Consider the following 26,511-nt stretch of genomic DNA (forward strand, 5'->3'; position numbering starts at 1 on the left):
CTTAGTCACATAGGCGTTTTGAGGCCCAAATTTTAGGGTGCATAACGCATGCATTCAAAAATTTGCATGACCAAAGCAGGCGACACACAGGAAAAACCTAGCTAGTTTTTCAATGAATGGGTAAGTGTTGCCTCTAATTGGCCGAGCGCAGAGACCAATCACAGGCAGCTGTCATTCAATAGCTGACAGCTGCCTCTGATTGGTCACAGTGCTCAGCCAATCAGAGGCAGCACTTTCAGCAGCTGAAATCACTTCACAGCAGTGCAGGATAAGACTTGGCTGGACGTGCCTGAGCCCCAGCAGCTGCTGTGAGGTGAGTATATATTTTTTTTATTTTTCACACATTTTAGGGATTATTTTCAGGGAAGGGCTTATATTTAAAGCCCTTCCCCAAAAATCACTGCAGGGCTTGCCGGCAGCCCATTGCTTTCAAAGGAGCCGCCTGTAACGCCGGCTCCATTGAATTCAATGGGAGAACATCGCTCTCCTCTGCCACAGCTGTCACAGAGGTTCGCGATCTTCACTATATGTTCTCAATGGGATCGGCGCTGCTGCCGCCGGCCCCACTGAGCACAAGGTGAAACCCCTGGATGTGACAGCATCCAGTGGTTTCATAATCAAAAAACACTGATGCCACAGTTACCTGCGATTCCAAAAACGGTGTCGTAGGCATTTTTCTGCATGTAAAATTCGCACATATGACCGCTGCCATCGAAAAGCATTGGTTCTATCTAGTGTGATGTTTTTTACGCGTGAAAAAAACGCACGTTAAAACACCCGTGTGACTGAGCCCTTAAATTCACTACTTTGTCTGCTTATAAATCTACAGCATATGCTATATAGAGTGAATCTATAATTCCAGGATATACAGTAAATATACCTCTTTAGAAGATAAAAGTTTTGAGAATCCAGTTTCAATATTTTCAGGTAAAGGATGGTACATCTCCTTTTCATCCATCATCCAGTATGTAAAACCTATTAAGATAGCAAATATCAAGCCCCAATTGTTCAATTGTTTCATGGTTGTCATTTTTGTCAAGAAAGACTCATGTAAAATAACTGAAATATCATTATTAGGGGTGAGCGAGTATACTCGCTAAGGCACTATTCGCTCGAGTAATGTGCCTTAGCTGAGTATCTCCCTGCTCGTCCCTAAAGATTCGGGGGCCGCCGCAGCTGACAGGTGAGTTGCAGCGGGGAGCAGGGGAGAGCAGGCGGGAGAGAGGGAGAGAGAGATCTCCCCTCCGTTCCTGCCTGCTCTCCCCCGCAGCTCCCCGCCCCGCGGCGGACCCCGAATCTTTCGGGACGAGCAGGGAGATACTCGGCTAAGGCACATTACTTGAGCGAGTAGTGCCTTAGCGGGTATACTCGCTCATCCCTAATCATTATCACAAGTGGCATATTTACCAGACCCAGCAGAAAACAAAGAATTTGCACTTTCCGTCCGATTGTTGAGGTAAAATGAATTTGACGAACCATCTGTGTACTCCAGCTGAAATACATTATATTGAGAAAAAAAAATTCAAAGAAGTGACAGAAAACCTGTGTAGTCTGAGATCATCTCAAAATAGGTTATACATATTTGACCTTGCTTGATTATAGAAACCGCTGACTAAGCAGTGTAGTTTTACATCCAAATGTAATATTGCCGAAACACGCCGCAGAATACGAGAATAGGCTTTTCTTTAAGAATAAATTGATAAAGCATTTTCCTGCTGGGAATCTGAAGTGATCAGCTGCTCTCTGTTTGGAAGCCTAGTAGTAAGTGCGCAGTTACCCTGCAGTGATACCGCATGGGAAATTATTACACAGTTCCTATTCAAATCATTGAGTTTTCTGTGGAATACAGGATAAAATGAGTCCTCAAGACCGAGAGACGCTCTTTGTAACCCCTCTCTGGTGGATAGGGGATAACGTGCTGATCGTGTGGGTTTGACCGCTGGGAGCCCCACCAATTAAAAAAACGGGGCTCTGGCACATCCTGGAGTGAACTTGCGCACTGCTGCTCCATTGATTCAATGGATGCATCGAAGATAGCTTAGTGCTTGACCTCTTATACAATCAGGACAAGTATAATAGGTATAATCAGAATCGCTCTAGCAGTAATCATTTTGTTTACTACTGCATACTAATCAATTACGATATCATAAATATATTAAAATTACTTAAAGGCCCCTGCATGAATAGAGCGGCAGTTGTGCATGCGCCTGCCACTACATTCATTTTCATGCAAGCGCTGGAGATTGCCAAGTTCAAGCGCCCAGCAAAGCTCCAGTCTTCCCAGGTGTCTTCAGAAGTTACCCCTCTGTCCTGTTGATAGGGGACAATGTTCCATCTTGCCACAGCCCCTTTACAAGGTTTTCCTAAGCCTGAGGGCGAGCACCCACTGGCGTTTGCGTTTTCCGCGGGGAAAAAAACGCAGCGTTTTTGCCGCGTTTCCCGCGATTTTTCCACGCGTTTTTCGCGGCGTTTTCGCGGCTTTTCCGTTAATTTCCATTGACATTCATGGGTGCATTAGGAGAAAAATAGGGACACATATGCAACTGACAGTTCCTATGTTAAAAACGCAAACGCAACGCAAAAAAAACGCCAGTGGACAGGAACACATGTTATCTCTATGCCTGTGCAGGAAAAACGCAAAACGCAAAACGCAGGTAAAAAAACGCCAGTGGGTGCTCGCCCTAATTCTGAAGCTTTGGCCTTATGGAACTTGGCAGGTTAGTTTCTAAACTGCTAGCAAAAGTATCATTTCAGCAAATGGACTTGCCCATTTAAGCACTCATTGTATATAACAGGCAATATTAAGAATCACTTACATCTTGTTCATAAGGGGAATGTAACTCAGTTGCAGTAGCCGGAATCTGGTCTATTTTGTTAGTCTTTTTACAAGGAGTCCTTTTGAGCTTCTGAGCCCAGGTTGTCAGTGATCTAGTATTATGAACAAAAAATACAATGAATACCAAAATTCAATAATCCGAAAGACATATTTTGGTATATACTTCCCAAGGGGTCAATGCAATTATGCTACCAAATGACATGCATCCAATAATACAAAAAATGCTCACCCCATGACTGTCAACACAGCAAGTGTCCTAAATATATATAATAGTAGTCACAAAGTGAGGGTATAGTAATCACAAAGTGCAGAAAACATCCAGCGCTACTATGTGCTGTATGGCGTAGTATGTATTAGGACTTACTTCACAGGGAAAACTTGGATGCCATCAAGTCCCCCCAATCCTAGTAGACGAATAGAAGGTTGCTTTAGATGATGTGGTAAAGGGGTTGTCCCGCGGCAGCAAGTGGGTCTATACACTTCTGTATGGCCATATTAATGCACTTTGTAATGTACATTGTGCATTAATTATGAGCCATACAGAAGTTATAAGAAGTTTTTCACTTACCTGCTCCGTTGCTAGCGTCCTCGTTTCCATGGAGCCGACTAATTTTCGCCGTCTAATGGCCAAATTAGCCGCGCTTGCGCAGTCCGGGTCTTCTTCTTTTCTCAATGGGGCCGCTCGTGCAGGATGCCGGCTCCGTGTAGCTCCGCCCCGTCACGTGCCGATTCCAGCCAATCAGGAGGCTGGAATCGGCAATGGACCGCACAGAAGCCCTGCGGTCCACCGAGGGAGAGGATCCCGGCGGCCATCTTCAGCAGGTAAGTAAGAAGTCACCGGAGCGCGGGGATTCAGGTAAGCACTCTCCGGTGTTCTTTTTTAACCCCTGCATTGGGGTTGTCTCGCGCCGAACAGGGGGGGGTTGAAAAAAAAAAAAAAAAACGTTTCCGCGCGGGACAACCCCTTTAAGTCCTAATACATACTACACCATAGCACATAGTAGTGCTGGATTTTTTCTGCACTTTGTGATTACTATACTCTCACTCTGTGACTACTATACCGAGCTTGTTTAGCCATGGGTACTTCCACTGACACTTTCACAGCCACCTACACCGGATGGGATTACATGCTTGTGGTATTCATTGGATACCAATGAATACCACAATACTAACTTGGACTATAGGTCCAATACTAACAATACTAACTTGGACTATAGGTCCAATACTAACAATACTAACTTGGACTATTGGTGTGGAGTTCTGTTACCCAACCGACCCCACATCAGGTTAGTCCTCTTACGGTATACCCATTGTACTATCCACTATATCCTCCTTTCCTTGGAGCACAGACACTATTTCAAAAAACTGTTTTTTCAATACATATAATGGACAAAATTACAAATTGTCGATGAACAGCAGACAGTAAGACTTGTGCTGGACCATATGATCATAATTAGAGATGAGCGAGTATACTCGCTAAGGCACATTACTCGAGCGAGTAGTGCCTTAGCCGAGTATCTCCCCGCTTGTCTCTAAAGACTCGAGGATCGGTGGGGGAGAGCGGGGAGGAACGGAGGGGAGATCTCTCTCTCCCTCTCTTCCCCCCGCTCCCCGCCGCAACTCACCTGTCACCCGCGCCGGCCCCCGAATCTTTAGAGACGAGTGGGGAGATACTCGGCTAAGGCACTACCCGCTCACCTCTAATCATAATGTATCCCAGGACAAGCAAGAAATATGGGATAAGCTTGCAGGGCTCTGAGGAATTTAACAAGCACTTTCGATATATATATTACCCTTTCTGCTAACACGGTAGCCTTCCCACAGCCTCCATACACTGGCTGGTAAAGAGGGAACACATACACAAATGCTCCCAAAGCAACCAGCTACTGAATAGTGATTGTAGAGGTTTTTATTTTGTATATATTCCACTATGGTTGTTTTAATAAGACCTGCTATGTCATACAACCTTTAAATCATACCTTCATGTGTTTGTCTTCTATGTTCCCCCAAAGGGCCATCTTTACAGGATACATAATGGATTTAGAAGCATTTTCCAATTCTTATTAGACGTAACCAATGAAAACAGAAATTGTGACACAGAGTCCCTAACAACTTACAGATGTTTGCACCACATACCTATTTGGCTGATTAGTGTTGCAGGTAGTACTTTTATCACAGTTTAGAAGCGATTCTGAATGCTGTAATGATTGTCCCTCAGAGGATTTCGGGTGACAACTTGCACCAGATAGCAGCTTAAAGGGTTTTTCAGTTTCTAAAGGTAAGCGCTGTGAATGATGCAGTCCTATAGACTCAGTCTTCCATTCTTTTAAAGTCTGTTTTGCAGGCAGCCTCGTCTCCCTTGAGGTATTTTGACTGCAGCTGCTTAAACAAGCGTTTGGCTCAGAAGCAGAATGTGTTCCATAGCCACTGCTGATGGATGTGTTCTCCAAAAAATGCTCCTGTGTAATAAAAGCTCTTTGATGAATATCAAGTTCTCTAAACTGATGGAGTGTGTTGCTCGAATCCTTCCCCCTTTCTTCATCCGCTGCGGGTTGCTCATCCTGAGGTTTTAAAGAATGGGTGTCATATGTCACAGGTAAAATGGCATTGCAAGTTCCATAACTCCAAGGAGAGCTGCCTCCTTGTAACTGGGCCAAGTGCTTAATTTCGTCTCGGATGAGCTGAAAATAGAGAGTAATCAGTAGAAAAACGTTAGTGCCAAGGTTTATTAAAGAAATAGCACAGAAACACTACAATGGAAATGTATACACAACAGACTCATTTTGTATAATGCAACAGTTATTGTTTTTCTGCTAAAAATATTTTCCTTTATGTGTCTGCAATAGTTTAAATTTGTGCATATATTCAGAATAAATACAAACTTATATACTAAAAGTATGTAAGCAGCTACAGGGCTGACAAGCCAAGAGCGAAATCACTGAAATAGAAATATTAATCGTTCCATAATGACGCTAACAATATAAATAGGCACAAAAAAGACATCTAAACGGATTTAAAGGGGTATTCCCATCTTATGTGATGTTAGATCACTTTAGGTTCGGTGAAGATTCACTTCCTGACTTCCATCGATCCTGAGAATGAAAGGACTGCAATGTTATTAGCAATGGGTCTTATACATTCTCCATGCGGCCTGTTGCAGTTCCCTATACAGCCTGGGACTGCCACTGTGCTAAGACTTCGAACAGAACTAAACCTTCACTGCTGCCTCTTCATTTTCAGGATTGATGGGTGTTTAGCATGGGAATTCCCCTTTAATAATACATTGGAAAATGGTTTTCTTAACAAAACAAAACGGAGAATAAAAACTGTTTAGAAAAATGAAATATGTCTTTTGTTTTAATTAGAAACAAATATATATGTGATACATTCCCTTTATCATCTGGGCATCTGCAGTGAATTCTGCAGCGATAATCCGTCCGTGGGCACTGGGCCATAGCCTATTTATTTTTTCGTTAATGCGGCTCTATGAGGACTTGTTTTGTTGCAGGAAGAGTTGTAATTTTCAATCCCAGTATTTTGGGGGACATATAACTTATTAACTATCATTAACTCTTGTTAACGACCACCCACCCATACTGTAAATACACGGCACAGGACAAGAAGGTAGTGACTAAACATCCTATCTACAAATATAAATACGCTGCTCAGCACGCACTGCAGAATTTGTAAACCGCACAAGTAAAAATAACACACTATGTTCATTTTTTTGGAACTACATTAATAAAAATTATAGTTTTAAGGATTAAAAAGAAGTTTTTGTGCTCTCTGGCAATTATACATACTACCGTACTATTGTGAAACACCAGCCCTCTTCCTCATATAAATCTCTAGCTCTTACTCAAGTTTATTTACAATTCAAGGACTTACAAGACTCTGAGGCCTCATGTACACGGGGAAATTATATTTATCAAATCCGCACGGTTCTCCCGTGTGTGAAATCCGCGTCCCTGCATCCCGTAGGAAAGCATTGATCACCTGCTAAGGTTAATTAAATAGCCGAGGATGGTATTTTAAGTGATTTGCGTATTTTACGTGAAGGAAAAGTGCGGCATACTCCATTTTAACGCGGATCACGCGCGGGTGGGCTCAACGGTCCTCTATCTCAATGGATCTTCCGCATGCAAAGAAAAAGACAATTTAAAGTGCATTTGCTGCGGAAATCTGTAGCAGAAATCCGCGCGGGCCTTATTTTTCCCGTGGACATGAGGTTTCAGAGTTGCAATATGTAGAGAAACATTTTCATGCTCCAGAAAAGATGTTAAAGTTATCACAACTGCCCATCAATAGAAAAACACTGTAGGGCCACTCTCACACAGGCGTTAGTAAAAATAGCCTTTTTTTAAACATGTCGTTTTAACAGCATTTTTAACACACCCTATCATTGTAATGGGTGATGTGGTGCATTAAAAACACACTAAAATAGAGCAGACAGTGTTCGAAAACGCTCATCTTAGAAGCCCCATTGAAATCAATTGTGGCCTTTTACAGTGTTTTTAGCGGGCGTTTCAAACACCACGTTAAACACTGTAACGAATACTTGTGTGAGAGCGGCCTATGAAGCAAAGTGGCATAACTTCCCCCCTCACCTGTAGCTGATGGTTAAACTGCTCTTGTTGGGCATCTATCTGTTCTTGACACTGACGTTCAACATGCTGAAACAGCTGTAACAATTGTGCCTGTAACAGAATTCAAAATATTGAAGATTTTGCTTTGAAAGTAAAATTAAGAGATTTGCATTCGTCTAGAAATTTTCTAAACAGATGCGTGAGTAACCTGCTAATTCATAGCCTGGCGTATAGCATGCAGCAAACCTGCATTAGCAGCCAGCGACTAAGAAACTATTACTGCTCAGGTAGTGAAGCAGTTGAAAATGTATGTTTATTACATGTACAGCAAGAACATAAAACACTCTGCAAGCACTTGTCTTACTTGGGAGTGAAAACATAATAATAAGACAAGTCTGTTAGGGATTTGGGAACCCCAACTATCACATCCGGGTCTCCTGACCCCATTTGAGCAGCCAAAGTGAGCCATGGGCAGATAATAAAAGGAGAAGCCAAGGATGACTTACCTCACAACTGTTCCTGACTTCTAGATCTGTCTGGGCATTAGGGCACAGATTTCTTGAGAAAGAGGTCTGTAAATCATCACACCGGGTAGAACTGGCTCCTTTGCTTGATTCAATCCTAAATTCCAATCAAATAAAAGACAGAAGAAACAAACGTAACGTCAGAAAAATAGTTTTATTTTGTAAAGGTTTCCTAGTATAGCAGGGCTCCAGATGGCACATAAAAATGTCATTAATGAAACACAAAAATATCATTTGGTTCCTACATTTTTAGACTGAAGAGCTTGAGGCGGCCAATGATTCTTCTTTAGTTTGGAGCCCTACGTAAGGGCTCTTTTAGACAGGACAATTTATCATTCGAACAATGTCAGAGTTCACTCGTGCAACTCATTTATACAGGCAGATTAATCATTTGCTCGCTAAATCGTTCAGTTGTTCACATTCACTGTATAAGCAAACGATCCAACAATGGTTTTTCATGCTTGCTTGAAATGAATGATAAGCAAACAAATTATCGTTCGATTGTTCGCTGTGTTTATCCTTCAAATCCGAATGATCTAGCAATTTTTTTTAATGACAATTAATTTTGAAGGCCCATTTACACGGGCCGATGATCGCTCAAAGATCGCTCAAACAATAGTTTGAGTGACAGCTTTGAGCGATCATTTTGCATTAATTATTAAGTAGCTACTTGCAAATGAAGCCTTTAGCTGAATGCAGTTAATAGCCCGAGGGCTTTTATCTGCTTTCCGTTCCTTTGTTCTCCAACGGGAAACAATGCTATCAGCACTTCTCATGGAAAACAGCTGATAAAGCTGAACGCCGATTTTTTGTTTGGCCCAAAAAGTGCACGATGGGCGCGTGTTTAGACGCAATGAATATTGCTCAAACTATCGCTTTTCCGTGATTTTTGAGCGATCGTCGCTCCGTGTAAATGGGCCTTTAGTTATATCCGCTGTTTCTGAGTTTCACCATTTCGAGAGTGTGAATGATGTAACACCTCCACTGCAGTCAGAAAACTTTTGCATATCATGCCTGAGGTGTCCCATGTTCTCCTGCAGTAAGCTCACTTGTGGGTGTAGTGTATTAATGCAGTATTACACTTATTAACCTCTCCTAGAATGTCCCTTAGAGTTCTTTAGCAGCCTCCGCATATACCTGCTGTCTTCTGTTCTCATCTGTACTGCGGATGGTTCGCATGGTGAGCCGTTAGACATGCACAGTAGAGTTTTTTTTAAGCTCCTTATAAAGCCTTGTTTACTAGTTGGAGTTTACAAAGTACAGTGTGTCAGTGCCCCCCTTCAATTAGCAAAGGTTTCAGGCGTAGGGTTATTAACAATACAGACTCTGTGTCAGCTAGTCATTTTTGAAGTTTCTGACCTAGTGCACTACGTTTCTGATTGACCTGGGTGACACTTTGTATGAGGAGACCTCTAAGGTAAGCTTTCATGGCCTCTTGCTCTATAAATACATTTGTCGTCCAACTATTCAATATAAAGTATTCGTCCATTAACCGTGATATGTTTGGACAGTAAAGGCCCATTTACACTGAAAGATAATCGCTCAAACGACAGTTTTTAGCGAAGATCTTTGCATAACTCTAAGTAGCTAATCAGCTACTTAAGAGTTACTGCAGGCAGTGCGGGACACCGCTGCAATAGCTCGGAGAACAAAGCAGCTGTTTTGTATATGCAAACAGCTTCATTGATCTATGAGCTTTCAGCTGGTGTCCCGCTGAGAACTGCCAATGGGATGTCAGCTGAAAAAATACTAGCAGCACCACCCGCTGAGAAAATCAGCCTGCAGCGCTGATAACAGTTATCGGTGATTTCTAGCCTGTAGAAATCACCGATGAACGAATAGTGCACGATGGCCGGGCGTTTAGACGTAATGAATATTGCTCAAAAGATGTTTTTTGAGAGAATTTTGAGCGATAATCGTTTGTCTAAATGGGCCTTTAGTATCATTTAGCCAGAATGCAATTAATTTCCATAAAGAACGTCGCAAGCTAGTTTTATTTGCATGTTGTATTTTAATTAGTATGGGTGATTGATCAGAGAGCAATCTGGGCAAATACTTAACTGTCAAAACACCGTTATATAGCAAGGACCATTATATAGCTAAAGGACCATTTACGCGGGACGATTATCATTCAAAATTCGTTTAAATGAATTTGAGCAATAATCATCCAGTGTAAATACCAAAAAATTGTTTACTATTTGTTATCGCTGATTTTCAGTCACCATAAAAACCATCGCTGGATCGCAGGATTCTCATTCCGTCTAAATGCTGTCCGCTCAGCACCTCACATAGAAGGTGAAGCACTGAGCAAAAAGCCAGCGAGAAGATGCAATTAAGGGTGCGGGCAGACGAGCGTAGGCGTATTTACGTTCGCACGAGCGCAACGTATAATCGCCCGAGCGATCGTTTTTCACCGATCACGACCAGAGCTAGAAAGCGTATTTTCGTTTGTTCCTACTTTGCAAATGGTCTTTTCGGCGATCGAATATGCGTTGGCGCATATTTCGGTCGCATATGTTCCGTTTTTTTTCGAATTGCCGTTTTTACGCGCCGTAAAATCGCCCATGTGAACGAATACATTCGAAACTTGCCTCAGATGGTCACGTATATACGTTTGGTCGCAAAAACGCGCCGTTTATGCGCTAGTCTGCCCGCACCCTAAGGGTGAAGTCCGTCTGTCTAAACTCTCTGTAGGAACGCCAACGACCTTATCAGTGACATTAGCGCTCATGTAGTCATTTAGACAACTGTTGTCCCTTGTAAATGGAAGATAACAAGCCTTATCACACATTAACTTATGTGACAAGAATAGTATTTAATTCCTGGATTTTTAATGCACCATTTATTTATAGGAAGCGTTTCCAGCAAAAGGTGTCCCAATGGAGTTAAGTTTCCCTCACCTGTAACGAAAAAATGTTACATGTAATTTATAACATATATCTGCTCCAGTTATTGACCCGGGTATTTTGCTTCAATCTTTAAAGGGCAAATAAATGAGTTATTGCCAGCTGCCCCTGGTCTATGAGGTGAGTATATTCAATTCCGTAGCTGGTTTTCATTTTGATCAGGCCAGTTATCAGCATCTAATGAGCCTTCAAATACATGTGTCACACCACCCGCCACAACTCACAATTTCCCTGGGTATAACATGGCATAGGGCATATGTAGATTATGCAGGCAGCGTTTTATATCTTGAAAGGTTACACATGTGCTCTGGACCTCTGGAAAGAAGGAGATTTTAGCACCACCCACCAGTATATGCTTTCTATTTTTACTTTATACAAAATTATGTTGCAGTCCTTAATGTGAAGAAGTTTAATCAGGATGGACCTCGGAGGAGCCCTCGCTATGGGTGGGCACAATGGCAAGCGGTGAGCTCTTTCCACTGCAAACATTGGCGTTACAGAGTCTCTGCCCAAAAAGGTAATTAACCAGGATTTGATGTTACCCTCTAGCTTTTCAGGAAGGCCAACTACACAGATGTTTTTACGCCACATGCGATTTTCCAGATCATCTATTTTACTCAACATATTAGCAACAGTCTGATCACATCTATTCATATCACATTATAGTGGTATTATCCTTTGTCTCATTCACCGTCTCCTCCTGTTAGGCTGCTGTGATCTGTTGTTCTACATGGGTTTCCAGCAGCGTAGCCCCACAGGTGGGGGTTGATTGAGCTGTCTGGGTGTGGATTTCTCCAGTCAGGTCTGCTGCTCATATATACCAGCTCCTCTGCTAGAGGCTGTTGGGCTTTCCTCTGTTTGTTCAGTGTGTTTAAGTGTGAACAGTGTCATGTTCCTACATGTCTGTGCATGTGCTGAATGTGTGGTGTGAACAGTCCTGGGTGCATGGTGTTCTGTGTTGCATGAAAATCCCTGGCGTGTTGGTGTGAGCTGCGTTCAGTCCTGCTGTGTTTCGTTTGTCACCTAGGTCTAGTTTGGCCCCTAGGTTCCAGTGCGATGTCGTCATACAGGCAAGCTTTTATGTGGAAGTTGTCTTATTAGAGTATGGAACCGCGAGACAACGAGGACCCTTGAAGTGGGCTCGCAGGCTTAAGTATCTTGGCCAAAATACGAACTAGTACCTCATACATGCTATAGTTATTCAATCTGGCTATGCGCGCAGGTATGCAGGTGTTTTGAGCATGTGTTAGTCAAGATTTATGTCTGTTTCTTAGTTGTGTCCGCTGTTTCCGAGTTTCGCCAGTTCCTGAGTGTAAATGACATAACACCTCCACAGCAGTCAAAAAACGTTTGCATATCATGCCTGAGGTGTCCCATGGTCTCCAGCAGTAAGCCCACTTGTAGGTGTAGTGTATTTTATGCAGTATTACACTTATTAACAGCTCATAGAATGTCAATTAGTGTTCTTTTAGACAAGCTGATTCTGAGCGGAGTCTCTGCCTCAGTCCATTTTAGACATGTGCTCTGCTGCTTCCTGCATGCCGGCAGCATCTTGGTTTTCTTGGCTGCCAGATTTCCCCGTTCTGCGTGGATCTCCGCGGTGCATCATGTTTATGGGCATCAGGAAGGTCTCCTAATGTCTGCAGATTCCTCAGCTCTGCAAACATCTCAGCTCTGCAAAAACCCCGGGTCCAGGATAACTACAAGGATCTGTGACAGGAGCCCTCACTTTCCCAGTCAGACTCCAACCCCATAATATTGACCTTTAATTTAGTGACCAAAAATATGATTTGGCACCTAATTTTTTATATTTTAGAGCCAAAGGCGCCCAGGTGATTTTTTTCATTAGTATGCAGCCATGTAAAGTAGAATCTTAATAAACCTTGAAAATTAAACATGGTCCCAAAACGTAAATGAGAAAACCTTTGGCCCACCCCAGGTAGAAGCAATTACAATATACTAAAATGCCAAATTCAAATATTAAAATAGGTGGTTTTATTGTTGTCTAACTACCTTATTCTGGAAGTTTTTACTCTTCTTAAAGCGGTTGTCTGACCGTCGACCGATGCAATTCTGTAATTGGAAATGTGTTAAGATACCAAAAGCAGCAGTATTTACCTGTCCTCTACACCGGCGATCCAGCACTGGGGCCCAGCGGTTTACCTGGCCTTTGTTTAGGAACGTGTACCGCCAGACCACTGCAGCCAATCACAGGCTGCAGAAGTCATGTGCCATTTTCTTGGCATCACCGCTATGCTGGGGGCCATGATGCCAGGAGAAAGGCACCGATTGGCTGCAGTGGTCGGGTAGTAGCCGTTCCTAAATAAAAATATGTATAAGGGCCCATGAATTTCAGTCAATATGCATATTCACTGTTATTGTGCCGCCCATTCGCTTTAATGGCCTGCTGCGGTATATATTACGACCATCATGTGTAACTCGACAAGTAAATGAAAAAATACGCTCCTGTGAGTAAACCCATAGAAATGAATGAGCTCCATTCACTGTGTATTACGAGTGCAATTTTTGCACAGCTTGCTGCACTTTTTTGGCCAGGTTTTTGGACATCTGAGTCTTACAGAGGAGGGTTTCTTATTGTTCCTACTGTATGTATTGCATTTACACAAACAGCACAGGATCTCATATTAATGAAACTTTGGACTTTTACAATAAACCAAGAAGGCTAGTTGCCCATAACGATGAAAAGACATATGCACCAACTACAGTGGCTATGCAATAACTACATTTATATTTACTATGAAGTACGGTAAGCCAATATGAGAAACTGTCGGAAGAGAACAAGAGCGCGACCACGTGCCACGGCAATATTAGCTCTTGTCCATCTCCAACAGCATCTCATATTGGATTACAGCGTTCGGACTGTTACATTTTGGACATTTCCTTTCAATTATGGAACTTTCTGCACTATGGGTGAATAATTTTGAAACACTTTGTATGCTTTATATATTAATATAAGTGGAATAATTGCAAAGAAACTAGGTGGTCAATGCATATATTTCTGCATCGTTACTGGAAAGGAGTGAGAGATCCTCAACTGCACTTATCCTTATCCAATGGTATTCTGAACCTTTTGGATATTTTTTTATGAATTTGGCTAGCTGCCCATCCCACAAATGCTGAAGTGCAATGATGAGTATGGCCACTACCCTGCGAGTGCTCAGAAATACAATGTTACTGCTCTCAGTAAGGCTGGGCTTACACGCTGTGTGAGACAGCCTATCGCCTTCTATGACAGCGATTTTTGACTGTGTATGACCGTGTTTCTCAGACACGCTGTCATGCGCAGTCTTCTTTGTCTACTCTGTCGCTTGGCAAAGTTGCCTGTAAACAGTACAGATGCGCAATGTGATTGCGTATGTACAGTGTTTATTACCCACCCATAGAGAACAGTAGGGTTCTTTTTTACATGCGTATTATGTGCAATGTATATATACAAGTGTGAATAGATCAATGAAAATCAATGTACTTTCATTGATCCCATTCACCGAGTATTATGTTCGCTTACATCGCACATGTAATACGCTATAGAATTACCCTCGTGTTAGCCTGCCCTAGATGTAGATACAATACCTTTTAATGGCTAACTAAAAGACATGATGTTAACAGCACAACCTATCAAGACTATTTAGGTCTCCTCAGCAAGCATGATATAACAAACTGTCATGAACATATGTTGTTTTTTTTTTGTGGGACAAGTTGCATTTTTTATGGCATGATTTTTAGGTGCATATAATGCACTCTATAACTTTTTTTTAACGTTTTTCGGAGGTTGGGGGAAAAAAAAGAAATTCTGCTATTGTTTTTTGGATTTCATTTTATGGCGTTCAGTGTGCAAATTAAATAATGTGATACCAAGTTTATACAGTTTTTTATGTTCAGCTAATTTACTACACTAAAAAAACATTTTTTTAAGATGTACTTTCGCATTGCTGCATTACAAGAGCCATAACATTTTTATTTTTCCATCGACAGAGCTTCATGTTTGGCGCATAAATGCTTAAAGGAGATGTCTCGAGGAAGCAGTTAATTTTTTTTTTTGCCCAGTCCCCCCCATTAAACATACATTACAAAGCCCCCCTGTAAATGACATTTCTAGCTGGTTCGTACTTACCGTTCCAGCGTTTCAGCAACTTATAAAAGTTTCCTCAAGATGGCCGCCGGCTCTTTCCCCGTCGCTCGCTGCAGCCCGACGTGCGCGCTCCCGAGACGCCGCCAGCTGTGTCTCCATGGCAACCGGACGCATCGCAGCCGCCGACCAGACGCCCCGCAGCCGCCGACCAGACAGCAGGTAACCGGCGCTAGCCCCCGGCTCCCCAGCGCTAGACCCTCAGCCCAGGTGAAGGCCCCGGAGCCCAGCGCTAGGTTCCGGAGCCCAGCGCTAGTTCCCCCGGCCTAGCGGCAGCCCCCCCCGGCCTAGCGACAGCCCCCCCCGGCGCAGCCCGGCGCAGCGGCAGCCCCCCCCGGCCTAGCGACAGCCCCCCCATCACAGCGGCAGCCCCCCCCCGGCCTAGCGACAGCCCCCCCGGCCTAGCGACAGCCCCCCCGGCGCAGCGGCAGCCCCCCCCCCGGCCTAGCGACAGCCCCCCCATCACAGCGGCAGCCCCCCCCCGGCGCAGCGACAGCCCCCCCGGCGCAGCCCGGCGCAGCGGCAGCCCCCCCCCCGACCCATCACTTACCTGGGAGGCTTCTCGGGGCTGCTGGGCTGGGCTGGGCTTCTCCGCTGGGCAGCTCCAGTTTCTGCACCTTCCTCTAACAGAGGAAGGTGCAGAATGGCCGCTGCAGCGCGCTCCCGAGCAGTGACAGCTCGTCTGCGCATGCGCAGAAGAGCTGTAGCGGGGAGCACACTGAAGCGGCTCGTGCTGAATAGAGAAGACCGGACTGCGCAAGCGCGTCTAAAAAAGCAAGCTGCCAGCGAATTTAGACGGAACCATGGAGACGAGGACGCTAGCAACGGAGCAGGTAAGTGGAATAACTTCTGTATGGCTCATATTTAATGCACAATGTACATTACAAAGTGCATTAATATGGCCATACGGAAGTGTATAACCCCACTTGGTTTCGCGAGACCACCCCTTTAAAGGCGTTGTCTGAGTTTTAATATATCTGTAAACCCCATTCCCCATGCACTAACGTAATAAACCAGCATATACTTATCTCTCCCCACTTCCCTGCCGCTGCTCTGGGTATCTCCTCTGACGTTGGGTTGACAGGCTGCCCCAGCCCATTTACATGATGTCACAGGCGCTGCAACCAATAGCAGACCTGAGTGATCGATCGTTGAGCTCTATTAATGGTTGCAGCGCCTGTGACATCCCGAAAACCAAGTGGGGCTCCAGGCTGTATACCAACAGAGCAGTGGAGGACTGAGCTGCAGAGCTGGAGTGGGGAAAGGTGATTATATGCTGCTTTATTATGTTAGTGGCTGACGAACAGGGTTTAGAGAAATATTATAACTCGGACAAAAGGGGTTTTCTGGGACATAAAGAGTTTTAAGGGCTAAAAATGACAAAAAATTGAATGTGCGCCAGAAACCTTTCACTTTTCATACATCACCCAGCTTCCTGTCACATTCCCTAACACCACCATAACTTAGTTTATGGCTCTGTGGGCACATGACATATTCCCTTTAAGATGTGCTTCTATGGAGGGAGAAAATTCAGGGTTAAAAATACTTTCACGGTCAGAGAAAACCTTTATTCCCAGGTGGGATGTAGCATGAGGAGCCCGCTTAATAGGAAAGGAGAGCTGTACTGTGTTAGTAACGGATTGAGGAATTCTTTAGCTTTAGTCCTGTGTTCAAAGTATCAACCTTTTTTATAAGTTTGTATTCCCACACCCTCCTGTCTTTTGGGGATTTGCAGTTGCCTTTTAATATGACAACCTTCATTTCTTCTATGTTGTGTCCTTGGCTACAAAAACATTGAGCCACACAACTAAAACAAGAAAGACTCATTTACGTGTGATTGAACATTTGTGTTTCTTCAGGCAGTTTGTTATATCACGCCTGATGAAGAGACCCAAGTAGTCTCAGCAGCTTGTGCTGTTAACATCATGTGCTTTTGTTATCCATTAAAAGGTATCATTTCTACAAGATTGTTTTATTTCTCTTAGGCTACATTCACAGGAGCACAAAACTCCAGCGAATATAAACTCTATTCTTTTAAGTGGAGTCATACACATGAGTGATGTTTTCCCTCACTGCGAGGTTAAAAAAAAAATCACTGCATGTGCTACTTTTTGGCGTTGCCCATTACTGTCAATGGGACCTTTAAAGACATCGCTTGGCACTCGCATGCCGTGTGATGTGCATGCAAGTACAATGTGATGTTTCCCATTGAAATCAATGGCAAACACTTGTGATTCTCTGGCGTGTCTGAAACAAGCGCCTGAGGACCGCAATTTCACAGAAGTGATGCGAGGCGTTTTTTGAATAAAAACACCTCTCATCCGTGTGTAAAAAGGGCAGAGTTTCTCGGCTGTATAGCGCGGTCGCCCGTGTGAATGTAGCCTTAATGAAAGCAACAACATTTTGCTCTATTGATTAACATGGTTCCAGACTCTTTTCTTTTTATTTAGGAATAATACACATTTCTATACAAAAATAGTTGAAAATGTATTTTTAACAACTGCTGACAATGTCGAAATATTACCTATCAGTTTGATTTTCAGTGCAGTCTTTATCTGATGGCTCTGCAAGCTCTTGGGGTAATATTGTAACATTTGAAGCCTCCATGTTCACATTTGATTAACTGTCGTTTATTACACACTGCAAGGAGAAAAAAAAATTCCATACTTAAAAAATTTGTAGCTAAGGCTAGAACAAGAGCTTTTTTTCCTTTTATAAGCTATTTTTTTTATATTCAAATCATAAAAGTATTTATAATAAGAAGGCTAAATGTAACAAATGATAAACTATCAAAGAAAACCACAATGCAGCAGTGTCATCTCAGACCTTACAATACAGCAGCAGGTTATCAAGGGATCCATTCGGCCGGCTGTCCACGGGCGTTGCGATATACCGCCGCAGGAGAACACTTTGTCACTGTGATTTTCCGCGATGAACCTATCATTATGATAGGTTCATCGCGGCAAATCGTGGCATGCCGCAGTTCTTATACGCGAGCAGAAAATCGCCCTGATTTTCCGCTTGTGTATATAGGTACATCTACCTACTCTTTCCAGAGTTATCCTATGGAAATCGTTCACTGTGTTACCTGTGTGTGGATTATCGCTGCTGGTAACACAGTGAAATATCACCCGTGGACGGGAGGCCTTCCTGTGAAAAGATCGCAGAAGAAAGGGCAATTTTTGTGCTTTTTGTACTTGGATTTTCATTCTGCATATTTGTAAAAACTTTATTTTATGTACCATATTTATTAGTCCCACAAGGGGATTATATCATACATTGCACTACTTAGCCTGCCTGCTTTACACATTGCATACTAGTTGCAGAATCTGCAGTAAAATTCTGCAACTACCGGTAAGTACAGTATAATATCAATGAATGGGGTTTTAAAAACCTCATTCACTCAGAGTGGAAAAAATCTGCAATGTAATGAGTGAAATCTATGGCTAAATTTTCACAATAATAATGTGGAGATTTCACTGCCAATATTGATGCAGAACTTTTTTTTCGTTTACAATGCATCAGTGCACATGGGCATATTTCTACAGTGTAAAAGCGCTCGGCCGGCCAAGATAGTGCATTTCGGCCAGGCCATTGTACGCCGCCAGCTGCAAAGACCCCTATAGGAGCCTATAACAGCTGCTGAAAAAGTGGAGGGAGTTTAGCAGTGTGACTGCTAAACCTTCCCTGCTCCTCTTCGCCCCTTGCCGGCTGTTTGCTACGGGAGAGGGCAGGGCTAATATCCGCCCCACCACTTCCCATTGCTGACTGCAACAAGGGGTGGGGAGGGGGCAGGAGCTTAGCACACTAGCTCCCCCCCTGTCACGCCTCCTCCCCTTGTTGAGAGATGGAGAGGAAGGGGGGAAAGGGGGAGACAGGGGGCACGTGCGTCGAGGCATTGCGGCCTCGGCTTATATGCGCCAGGCCAGGGCCGTCTGAACGGGCGCACAAATGTTAGATTTGTGCGCCTATTCACAAGTTGTTACGGCAGGCGAACGTAAAAACACCGACGCCCATGTGAATCCAGCCTAATCTTTACACTGTGAGTAAAACTAGCCTTAGATGCCACAGCCAGAATAGGCCATGGTATCCAAGGGGGTTAAATGGCCTGCTGTATTTTATAGCAGACACCCACTGATGGGCCTCAGCTTCTGAGTATGGTAGTTCACATTAAATACCTCCTGCCTGCGTCAGGGTGAGAAGGGGTTAAACCCTAATGAACACTCATATATATAATGCTACATGTATGAATAAATAAATAGGTAGGGCTGCGTTATTTATTTCGCTAAAAAAAAACAAAAAAACAAAAGGAAACCTAATGGAACAGAAACAAGCTGAGAACTTTCCGTTTTTTGAAAACCCATTCAAATCGATGGTGGGAAAAAAAGGAAAGGTTTAATTCGGTTTCAACTCCATTCCTCTGTTCCAAAAACAAAACAGATTGACAGAAAGCCCTAACAGAACCCTGACAGAGGCGTGGACAAGCCCTAAACCGATGTACAACTGTCAATTCATATATGAACTGTGCAATCAGACAAGTGTGTAGAGGTGAAATTTAAAAGGCAAAACCAGTTGGAATTTCCAGCTATCAGTTCATAGACAGACTGTTAGATTTCACTCTGTTTCAGACTGTTAGTAAGACCCTAGTGAATTATGTCACCTGATGTATTCTACAATTACTTTAAAAAAATTATTTAAATTATGCCCCCACCCCCCACCAGAACTTATTTCCAGGGTCCTCCACCAAAACTAATTTAGCCTTGGTACGGCTCATGACTGCACTGATTAACTGCAACAGTTACTTTCTGGTATGACGTGTCGTAAATGGCGGCCCGTCGATAATCAGTCGAGAGATGATGTGTACTGGATTGGCGGAGGATTGAAGAGGTGAATACAAGTTGTCTTTTTTGAAATCTTACAACATTTGCTGTTTCTCTTGTTTATCAAACTCTCAAGCAACCCCTTTAATTGCTATGCAATAAAAAGTCAAACATCCATTCTAATACAATATACTGTGTTATATCTTCTCATCATTTTCAAGATCTCTGTTTGCAGCCAATGAGTAGAAACAGGAAAGAGGCAAGTACTGTCTAGAACAAGCCTACAGTACTCAGAATCACCGCTACAAAAAGTATGATACTGAAAGAACAAAGAGGACTGTACTTAGAGTAAACATTGAAGTGGCCAGAGCTCGGATGAGCATGTGGCGCCTTCAATTAGCTAATCATTGGGGGGTCCCAGGTGGCAGTAGTGAGCTGAAAAAACTTCATTTATCAACACTGTCTAACAGTAAAACTGTCGTTCTTACCCGTAGCAACAAAGACACTTTTAGGGCTCCAGCACACTTGTGTTTTTTTAACGCAATTGTCAGTGGGACTTTCTAGTGTTAAAAACACATCGCACAAAAATCGCAAAGCACCAACTTGCGATGTGTTTTTAACATTAGAAAGCCCCATTGACATGTGCGCTAAAAAAACACAAGTGTGCTGGAGCCCTTAGGCTAGGTTCCCACGGAACGGAAATCCCTGGAAATCTTGCAGACCGAAAAGCCATGAGATTTCTGTGGGAGAGCTGCAGCTTCAAAACCCGCGGCATTTCACCGCGGGTTTTGGAGCGGATCGTCCACCGGCACCGGCAAAAGAATTGATGTACTGCGGTTGCCACCACGGATTGACCACCCTGTGTGGAGGAGATTTTTGCAAAATCTCGTCCACATGGCTGGCTAATTTTGGGATTAGGAGACGCGAGGGGATTTGCCGCACGGAATTTCCACAGCAAATCCGTCCCATGTCAACCTAGCCTTATTGTTAGACAGTTTTGTTAAAACTTCCCCTTTCCCTTTATTTTCCTGCTACAACACCACAGTGCAAAATAAGTGACAACCCGAGCAATTTGGTGGTTGGCTTGAATGGCACAGGTCAGCCTGTTGAGACACTGGAGGTAACTACTGATGTACATATCAGAATCAGTATTCTACAGTACTCATTGAAGGGGTATTCCAGGCTTTTACAAGTGATGACCTACGCTCTGGATAGGTCATCACTAGTTGATTGGCGGGCGGATGTCGCCATCAGTGGTAAGGGGAGGAAGTGTAAGCACTGACTTCACTCTCATTGAAATCAATAGGAGCGCTGTGCTTCTATTATACTTACTGCTTCCCATTATGGTCAGGACCGCAGGGGAGTAAAGGGACATGGGACCCCTGTTCTATGGTTCAGTGGGGTCTACGCAGTGGGACCCTCACCATTCAGGCTTTTATCACTTATCCTATGGATAGGAGATAAAAGTAAACTCTGGTACAACCTCTTTCATTCTGCCAGCAATTCTGAGTAAAAATCTGCAGTTAAGGCCCATTTACACCAGCCGATGATCACTTATAAAAAAGAAAAAAAAAATTGCTAACAGGTGATCGTTTTCGCGACAATCGTTGCGTCTAAATGTGCGCCCATCGTGCACTTTTCGGGCACTGCTAGTTGATCATTAAATTCAGTCCAACCTAAATATTGTCCTTCAGCCTTATCAGCAGTTCTCCAGTGCTGATAGCATGGTTTCCCCATGGAGAACAAAGGATCTGAGTGCAGATAGGAGCCCTCTGGCTATTAACTGCATTCAGCAAAGGCTTCATTTGCACATTTAATTGCTCTTAAGTAGCTGAGTAGCTACTTAATAGTTTATGCAAAATGATCGCTCAAAGCTGTCACTCAAACTGTTGTTTAAGCGATCCTTGAGCGATCATCGGCCCGTGTAAATGGGTCTATACACGTGCAGATTTTGACAGCTGAATATTTCGGTATGTGTGAAGGCACCCTTATAGCTGCATCCCTGCTGATTCCTCTGTTGTCTTTATTTTTGTTTAAGACCCCCATTCCTCTGCAATGGCTTTTGTTATTCCTGTAGCCTGATACTAGTCTATTGTAAAATGGGCCGTCTCCACCGCCTGGTATCACTAGCTGACATAATAACAGATTGACATTGGTTGGGGAAGACTGCTCACTTGACAACTGACCGCTAAAGTATTGGGAGCCACTGCCTACGAAAGCAGCCAAGGCCAAGGGCTTTTACCCACTAGCGTTTTTTTGTTGTTTTTTTTAATGCTGCGATATCGCAGCGTTTTTTCAATGGGACTTTCTAATGTTAAAATCACATCGCACAAAAATCGCAAAAGCACAAACTTACTTATTTTCTTTAGGAATAATCTCCAAGGATTTGGCGGACTTGCCAACGGAATATCACAGTGGAGTCCGCCACAGCACCCCAAAACCCCCATACTTACCACTCCGGGTCCGCAGTACGCGTCCCACATGGAGGGCCGGCATACATGCATAGTACAATGCATGACGCGCCAGCAGTGTCAGATGACGCGGATGGCGGTGGGTGGGGACGCGTATTCACGCAATACTTCCGTTGTATTACAGTGGAAGTATAGCGTGACGGTTAACTTCCATTGACTACAATTGACTACAATGGAAGCCAGTCGCATTTAGAACATGCCGCGGTTTATTTCATGCTGCGGAATTGTGATTGCGATGCGCTCTGGCATTAAGAGTGCATGGCACTGAGTGCTCGCATTCAAATACCATGGCATGCAAGAGTGGTGTGATTTTTTTTTCCCATGCTTCTACAGGAAATAATAGGCGATTCCTGAAAATTATTTGCCCAAAAATAAAACATTCTGCAATTTTTCGATCTTGTACTCTAGGGCTACCTACACATGGGCGAGCGCAATATCGAGTTGAGAAACTCAACCCGATATCGCGCTCGCCAACATGCGCTTTACCAGTAAATGCAAAGCGTTTTCAGGCAAAAATGCATCACATTTGCAAATTTTGCAAGAGTGTCACGCACGATAGAGAATCGGAATTGTTGTGATGTAATTGAAGTCCAATTGAAATCAGTGAGCAATGCGTTTTGAGGAACTCGAGACAGGACGTTCGGCGATTTTGTATATGACTGTATTCAAAAGCATGGGGTTCATATTGGCGCATGTTTCACAGCCCTGTGAAAGCGGCCTAGGTCTGAGGCTCCTTCACACTGGTGAGCGCAAGAGAAAATAGCAGCAATATTGCATTTTTGCTCTTGTGATGTCTGAGTGTCAGCAATGCTTTTTCTGGAAATACATCACGCATGGCAGCATCCTTCGTTTTTCTTGCGCAACAGATGACAACATGAGCGGCTAATGTTAAAATTACATCGCACAAACATCGCAAGTTCGTGTGTTGCGATTCGACTAATCAGAGGCTCCATAGCGAAACATGGTCAGGAAAAAATACCAAAACGCAGAAAGATAAGGCAAGCAGCGATTTACAAATCTTGCAACATCGCATGGCATTCAATAGCATGGGTTTCATAAGGCTGCCTGTCCACAGGCGGGTTTTCATTGTGTTCTCTGCGGCGATAATCCGTCCGCGGGGAACACAGTGAAAGCTCTCCATAGTGTTGCTATGGAGAGCGCTTCCCCCCTGTCCACTAACTGAGAATCATTGGGATTCTCCGCTTGCGGACGGCAAATCGGAGCATTTGCCGCGATTCTCCGTGGTCAGCCTATCTGTCAGATAGGCTGACCAGTGGAGATCCGTCTGCCGGCTCCTGCAACGCGTTGCTATGGAAAGCGCCAGCCCCGTGTGCCCGAGCAGAGAATCACTGCGATTCTCCGCTCGCGGCCGGAAATTCGCAGCATGCTGCGAATTTCCCTGATTCTCTGTGGTCAGCTTATCTGTAAGATAGGCTGACCTGCAGAGAACCGTCTGCCAACTCCTGCTCCCGGGCGGCGGCTCACACGGCTGAGATTCGCCGTGGGATACCGCAACGCCCGTGGACAGGGGGCCACAGCCTTAGGCCTAATTCCCACGGCCGGATTTCCGCCACGTAAAACGCGGCAAAAACCCACGGTGTTTCACTGCAGCTAGTAGGTTCTTTTGAACCTAATAGCTCAATGTACATGCTGCGGAATTCCGCAGCATTAAATTACCCGCGGCATGTCCTATTAGTCGCGGGAGTACACGCAGACGGCTTCCATTGTAGTCAATGGAAGCTGCTTGTCACGCTATAGTTCCGCTGTAGCACAGCATAAGTATAGCGTGAATACGCACCGCAGAGTCATGCGGGACTTCACGCAGCGGATCCGGAGGTAAGTATGGGGGTTTTGGTTGGGGCGCCGTGACGGACTCAGCTGCGGTATTCCGCTTGCAGAGCCCGTCACGGCCGTGTGCATAAGGCCTTATTCTGTGTTTCTCGCATAATCTTATTGCTCAAAAAATGGCTGCCTGCACACGGCCGGGTTTGATCCTGCTGCGAGAATTCTCGCAGCGGGACCCGACCCGAGCCCCTGCAGGGACCAGTGCGGCGCTCACCTCTCCTGCGGCTCCGGCTCTTTGATGTGCCGGCTGCCGGTGCATGCGCAGAGCGGATCCGGCGGCCGGGGAGTGACATGTCTGTGTGGGGCTCTGTGAAACCCGCACAGAAATAGAACATGCCGCGATTTGTTTTCCGTGTGTGATTTCACGCGGACAAATCGCGGCCGTCTGCATAGAATTGCGTTTTCTAACCCAATCCTATGGCAGCTTCCATGGGCGGAAATTCTGCAGGAAATCCAGCTGCGGAATTTCCCCCTGTGTGCAGCGGGCTAATCTCGTGATTTTCCTGCAAGTGTTGCTCGTGTTAAACACTACCTGCCCACGGGCATTTTAGCATTGCGTTCCCCGTGGTGATAATCCGGCCGTGGGGAACGCAGTGCACGCTTTCCATAGCTATGGTAAGCGCAGCCCCCCCTGTCCATGAGCGCAGAATCATTGCGATTCCCCGCTTGCGGCTGGCAAATCACAGCATGCTGCGAATTGCCGTGATTTTCCGCGGTGAGCCTACTAGGCTGAAAGCGGAGATCCGTCTGCCGGCTCCTGCTCCCAGGCGTGGAGATCCGCTGCGGGATACCCCAAATGCATTGTTTCAGTGCCAGTTCTCCTGACCCTAGGGTAGAACTCTCTCACAAGTCTCTCTAGTAACAAGCCCTGGCTCCGCTCTCATTGGATGAGCTGCTAAGGTTCTAGAAGGTGGACAATAAAACACTTGTTTCTAATTAGCCATCACACTTGTCAATCACCTGAGCCCGCCCCCCGCTAGCCATATAAATACAGCTGACGCCGGCGGGAGATGATGTGTCCGAGGCAGGACGACACCCTCCGCGGCTCCACTCTGGTTGATGGCAATACTGATCGCCTTGCCTCCTGCCCGACATCTGGCAGCAGCCAGGGGGAAATATGGGTCAGCTCAGTATTACTGCGACACCAGTCACATAACAGTATGGGAGCCACACTCGTAAGAAGGGTCCGGACTCCATTGTACTACAGCGTGCCGTGCTGTAATGACACGGCTGTATTACTGCTATAGCCTGCTCTTGCAACTTCCAGAAGGGAAGACACCCGCCGGCCACAGAGGAGGGATTCCAGCGACCTCTTCCCGCAGCAGCCGCCTCTCGTCGCGTTATAAATACAATGGCCCCAAATGCATTACACAATCCCCATGAAAGAGTTAATCACTTGCAACAAACCTGTCTAGCCGTTACCAATGCCATGCCGAGCAGCTGCAGACCGAGCCATCCTGCCAACCCGAAGTGTAAACATTGTCGTGTTGTCAATAAAGCTAGGAAGAAGGCTGGATCTGGAGTCACTGGTGGGCGGGGCTTCCAGGAAGGTTGCTGTAATTGGCTGCCGGGAGAATTCAAATACTGAGCACTGCGGATGGAGTAGACACCCGTGCAGGGGAAGCACTAGACATTGCACAGCAACCAGCCAGACCCCCGAATCCTGCTCTGTGCCCGTCTCTCACCACCTGCCTGCTGATGCCAGGCACAGATCACATGTTTTGTGAATCCTTTTGTGTTTGTTCCCTTCTGAAGGGAAGTGAAGACACTAATTAGGGTTCCTTGAGGCCCAATGCCCATTGTCGGATTATCGCTGCGGAATTAGCGGTCAGACGCCCACCGCAAATTCCGCAGCAATGTCCGTCCATAGATATGCTATGTTAAAAGATTCTCCCTTGCCCAACTGTGATTTTCCGTTTGCGGGGGAGATTTGCAGCATGTTCTATGTTGTGTGGAAAATCGCACGGACGGCTTTCATTGCAGTCAATGGAAGCCGTCCGTCCAGCAGCACTCCGCAGTGAGTACTACAGAAGTATCGTGGGAATCCGCGTGAAAGCCCGGCGCATCATGCGTCGCACAACATAAAAATTGCGCGATTTATTTCGCCATTGTGAAGGCACACTTTCTGTTAAAACGCGCTGCACAAAAATCACAAGTTTGTACCTTGCGATTTTTGTGCGACTGGTTTTTAACAATAGAAAGTCCTATTGACATTTGCGTTAAAAAAACGCAGCCATATCGCAAATGTGAAGGCACCCTGACACTCAGTGAGTCATCTACTTTCAACCCATAAACTTAGCCTCTAGGGGTAATCGTAGGTGACAGATTCACTAGACTTTGTTCTTGCTTCACTGGCTTTTTGCAAACAGATGAAAG

At 44.7% G+C, this 26,511-nt stretch overlaps 1 protein-coding gene across 2 annotated transcripts in view; it reads right to left on the reverse strand.

Annotated features, from left to right (window-relative positions):
• The window catches only part of MPHOSPH9 (M-phase phosphoprotein 9), a 77,922-nt gene extending 52,300 nt beyond the window's left edge, over nt 1-25,622 (reverse strand). Inside the window, exons 1-9 of one of the 2 annotated variants that reach the window (XM_066603335.1) lie at nt 25,543-25,622; nt 17,524-17,639; nt 12,866-12,925; nt 7,929-8,043; nt 7,444-7,533; nt 4,973-5,517; nt 2,817-2,928; nt 1,408-1,492; nt 881-975 (exon numbers count right to left, since the gene is read on the reverse strand). In XM_066603335.1, the coding sequence (XP_066459432.1) occupies nt 881-975; nt 1,408-1,492; nt 2,817-2,928; nt 4,973-5,517; nt 7,444-7,533; nt 7,929-8,043; nt 12,866-12,925; nt 17,524-17,606 (1,185 nt within the window). In that variant the 5' untranslated portion in view covers nt 17,607-17,639; nt 25,543-25,622. The remainder of the gene's footprint in view (nt 1-880; nt 976-1,407; nt 1,493-2,816; nt 2,929-4,972; nt 5,518-7,443; nt 7,534-7,928; nt 8,044-12,865; nt 12,926-17,523; nt 17,640-25,542) is intronic. The other variant, XM_066603336.1, reaches the window with a different exon arrangement.
• Between the last annotated feature and the right edge of the window lie 889 nt (nt 25,623-26,511).

This window comes from Eleutherodactylus coqui, chromosome 5 (genome assembly GCF_035609145.1).
Source record: "Eleutherodactylus coqui strain aEleCoq1 chromosome 5, aEleCoq1.hap1, whole genome shotgun sequence".
NCBI lineage: Eukaryota > Metazoa > Chordata > Amphibia > Anura > Eleutherodactylidae > Eleutherodactylus > Eleutherodactylus coqui.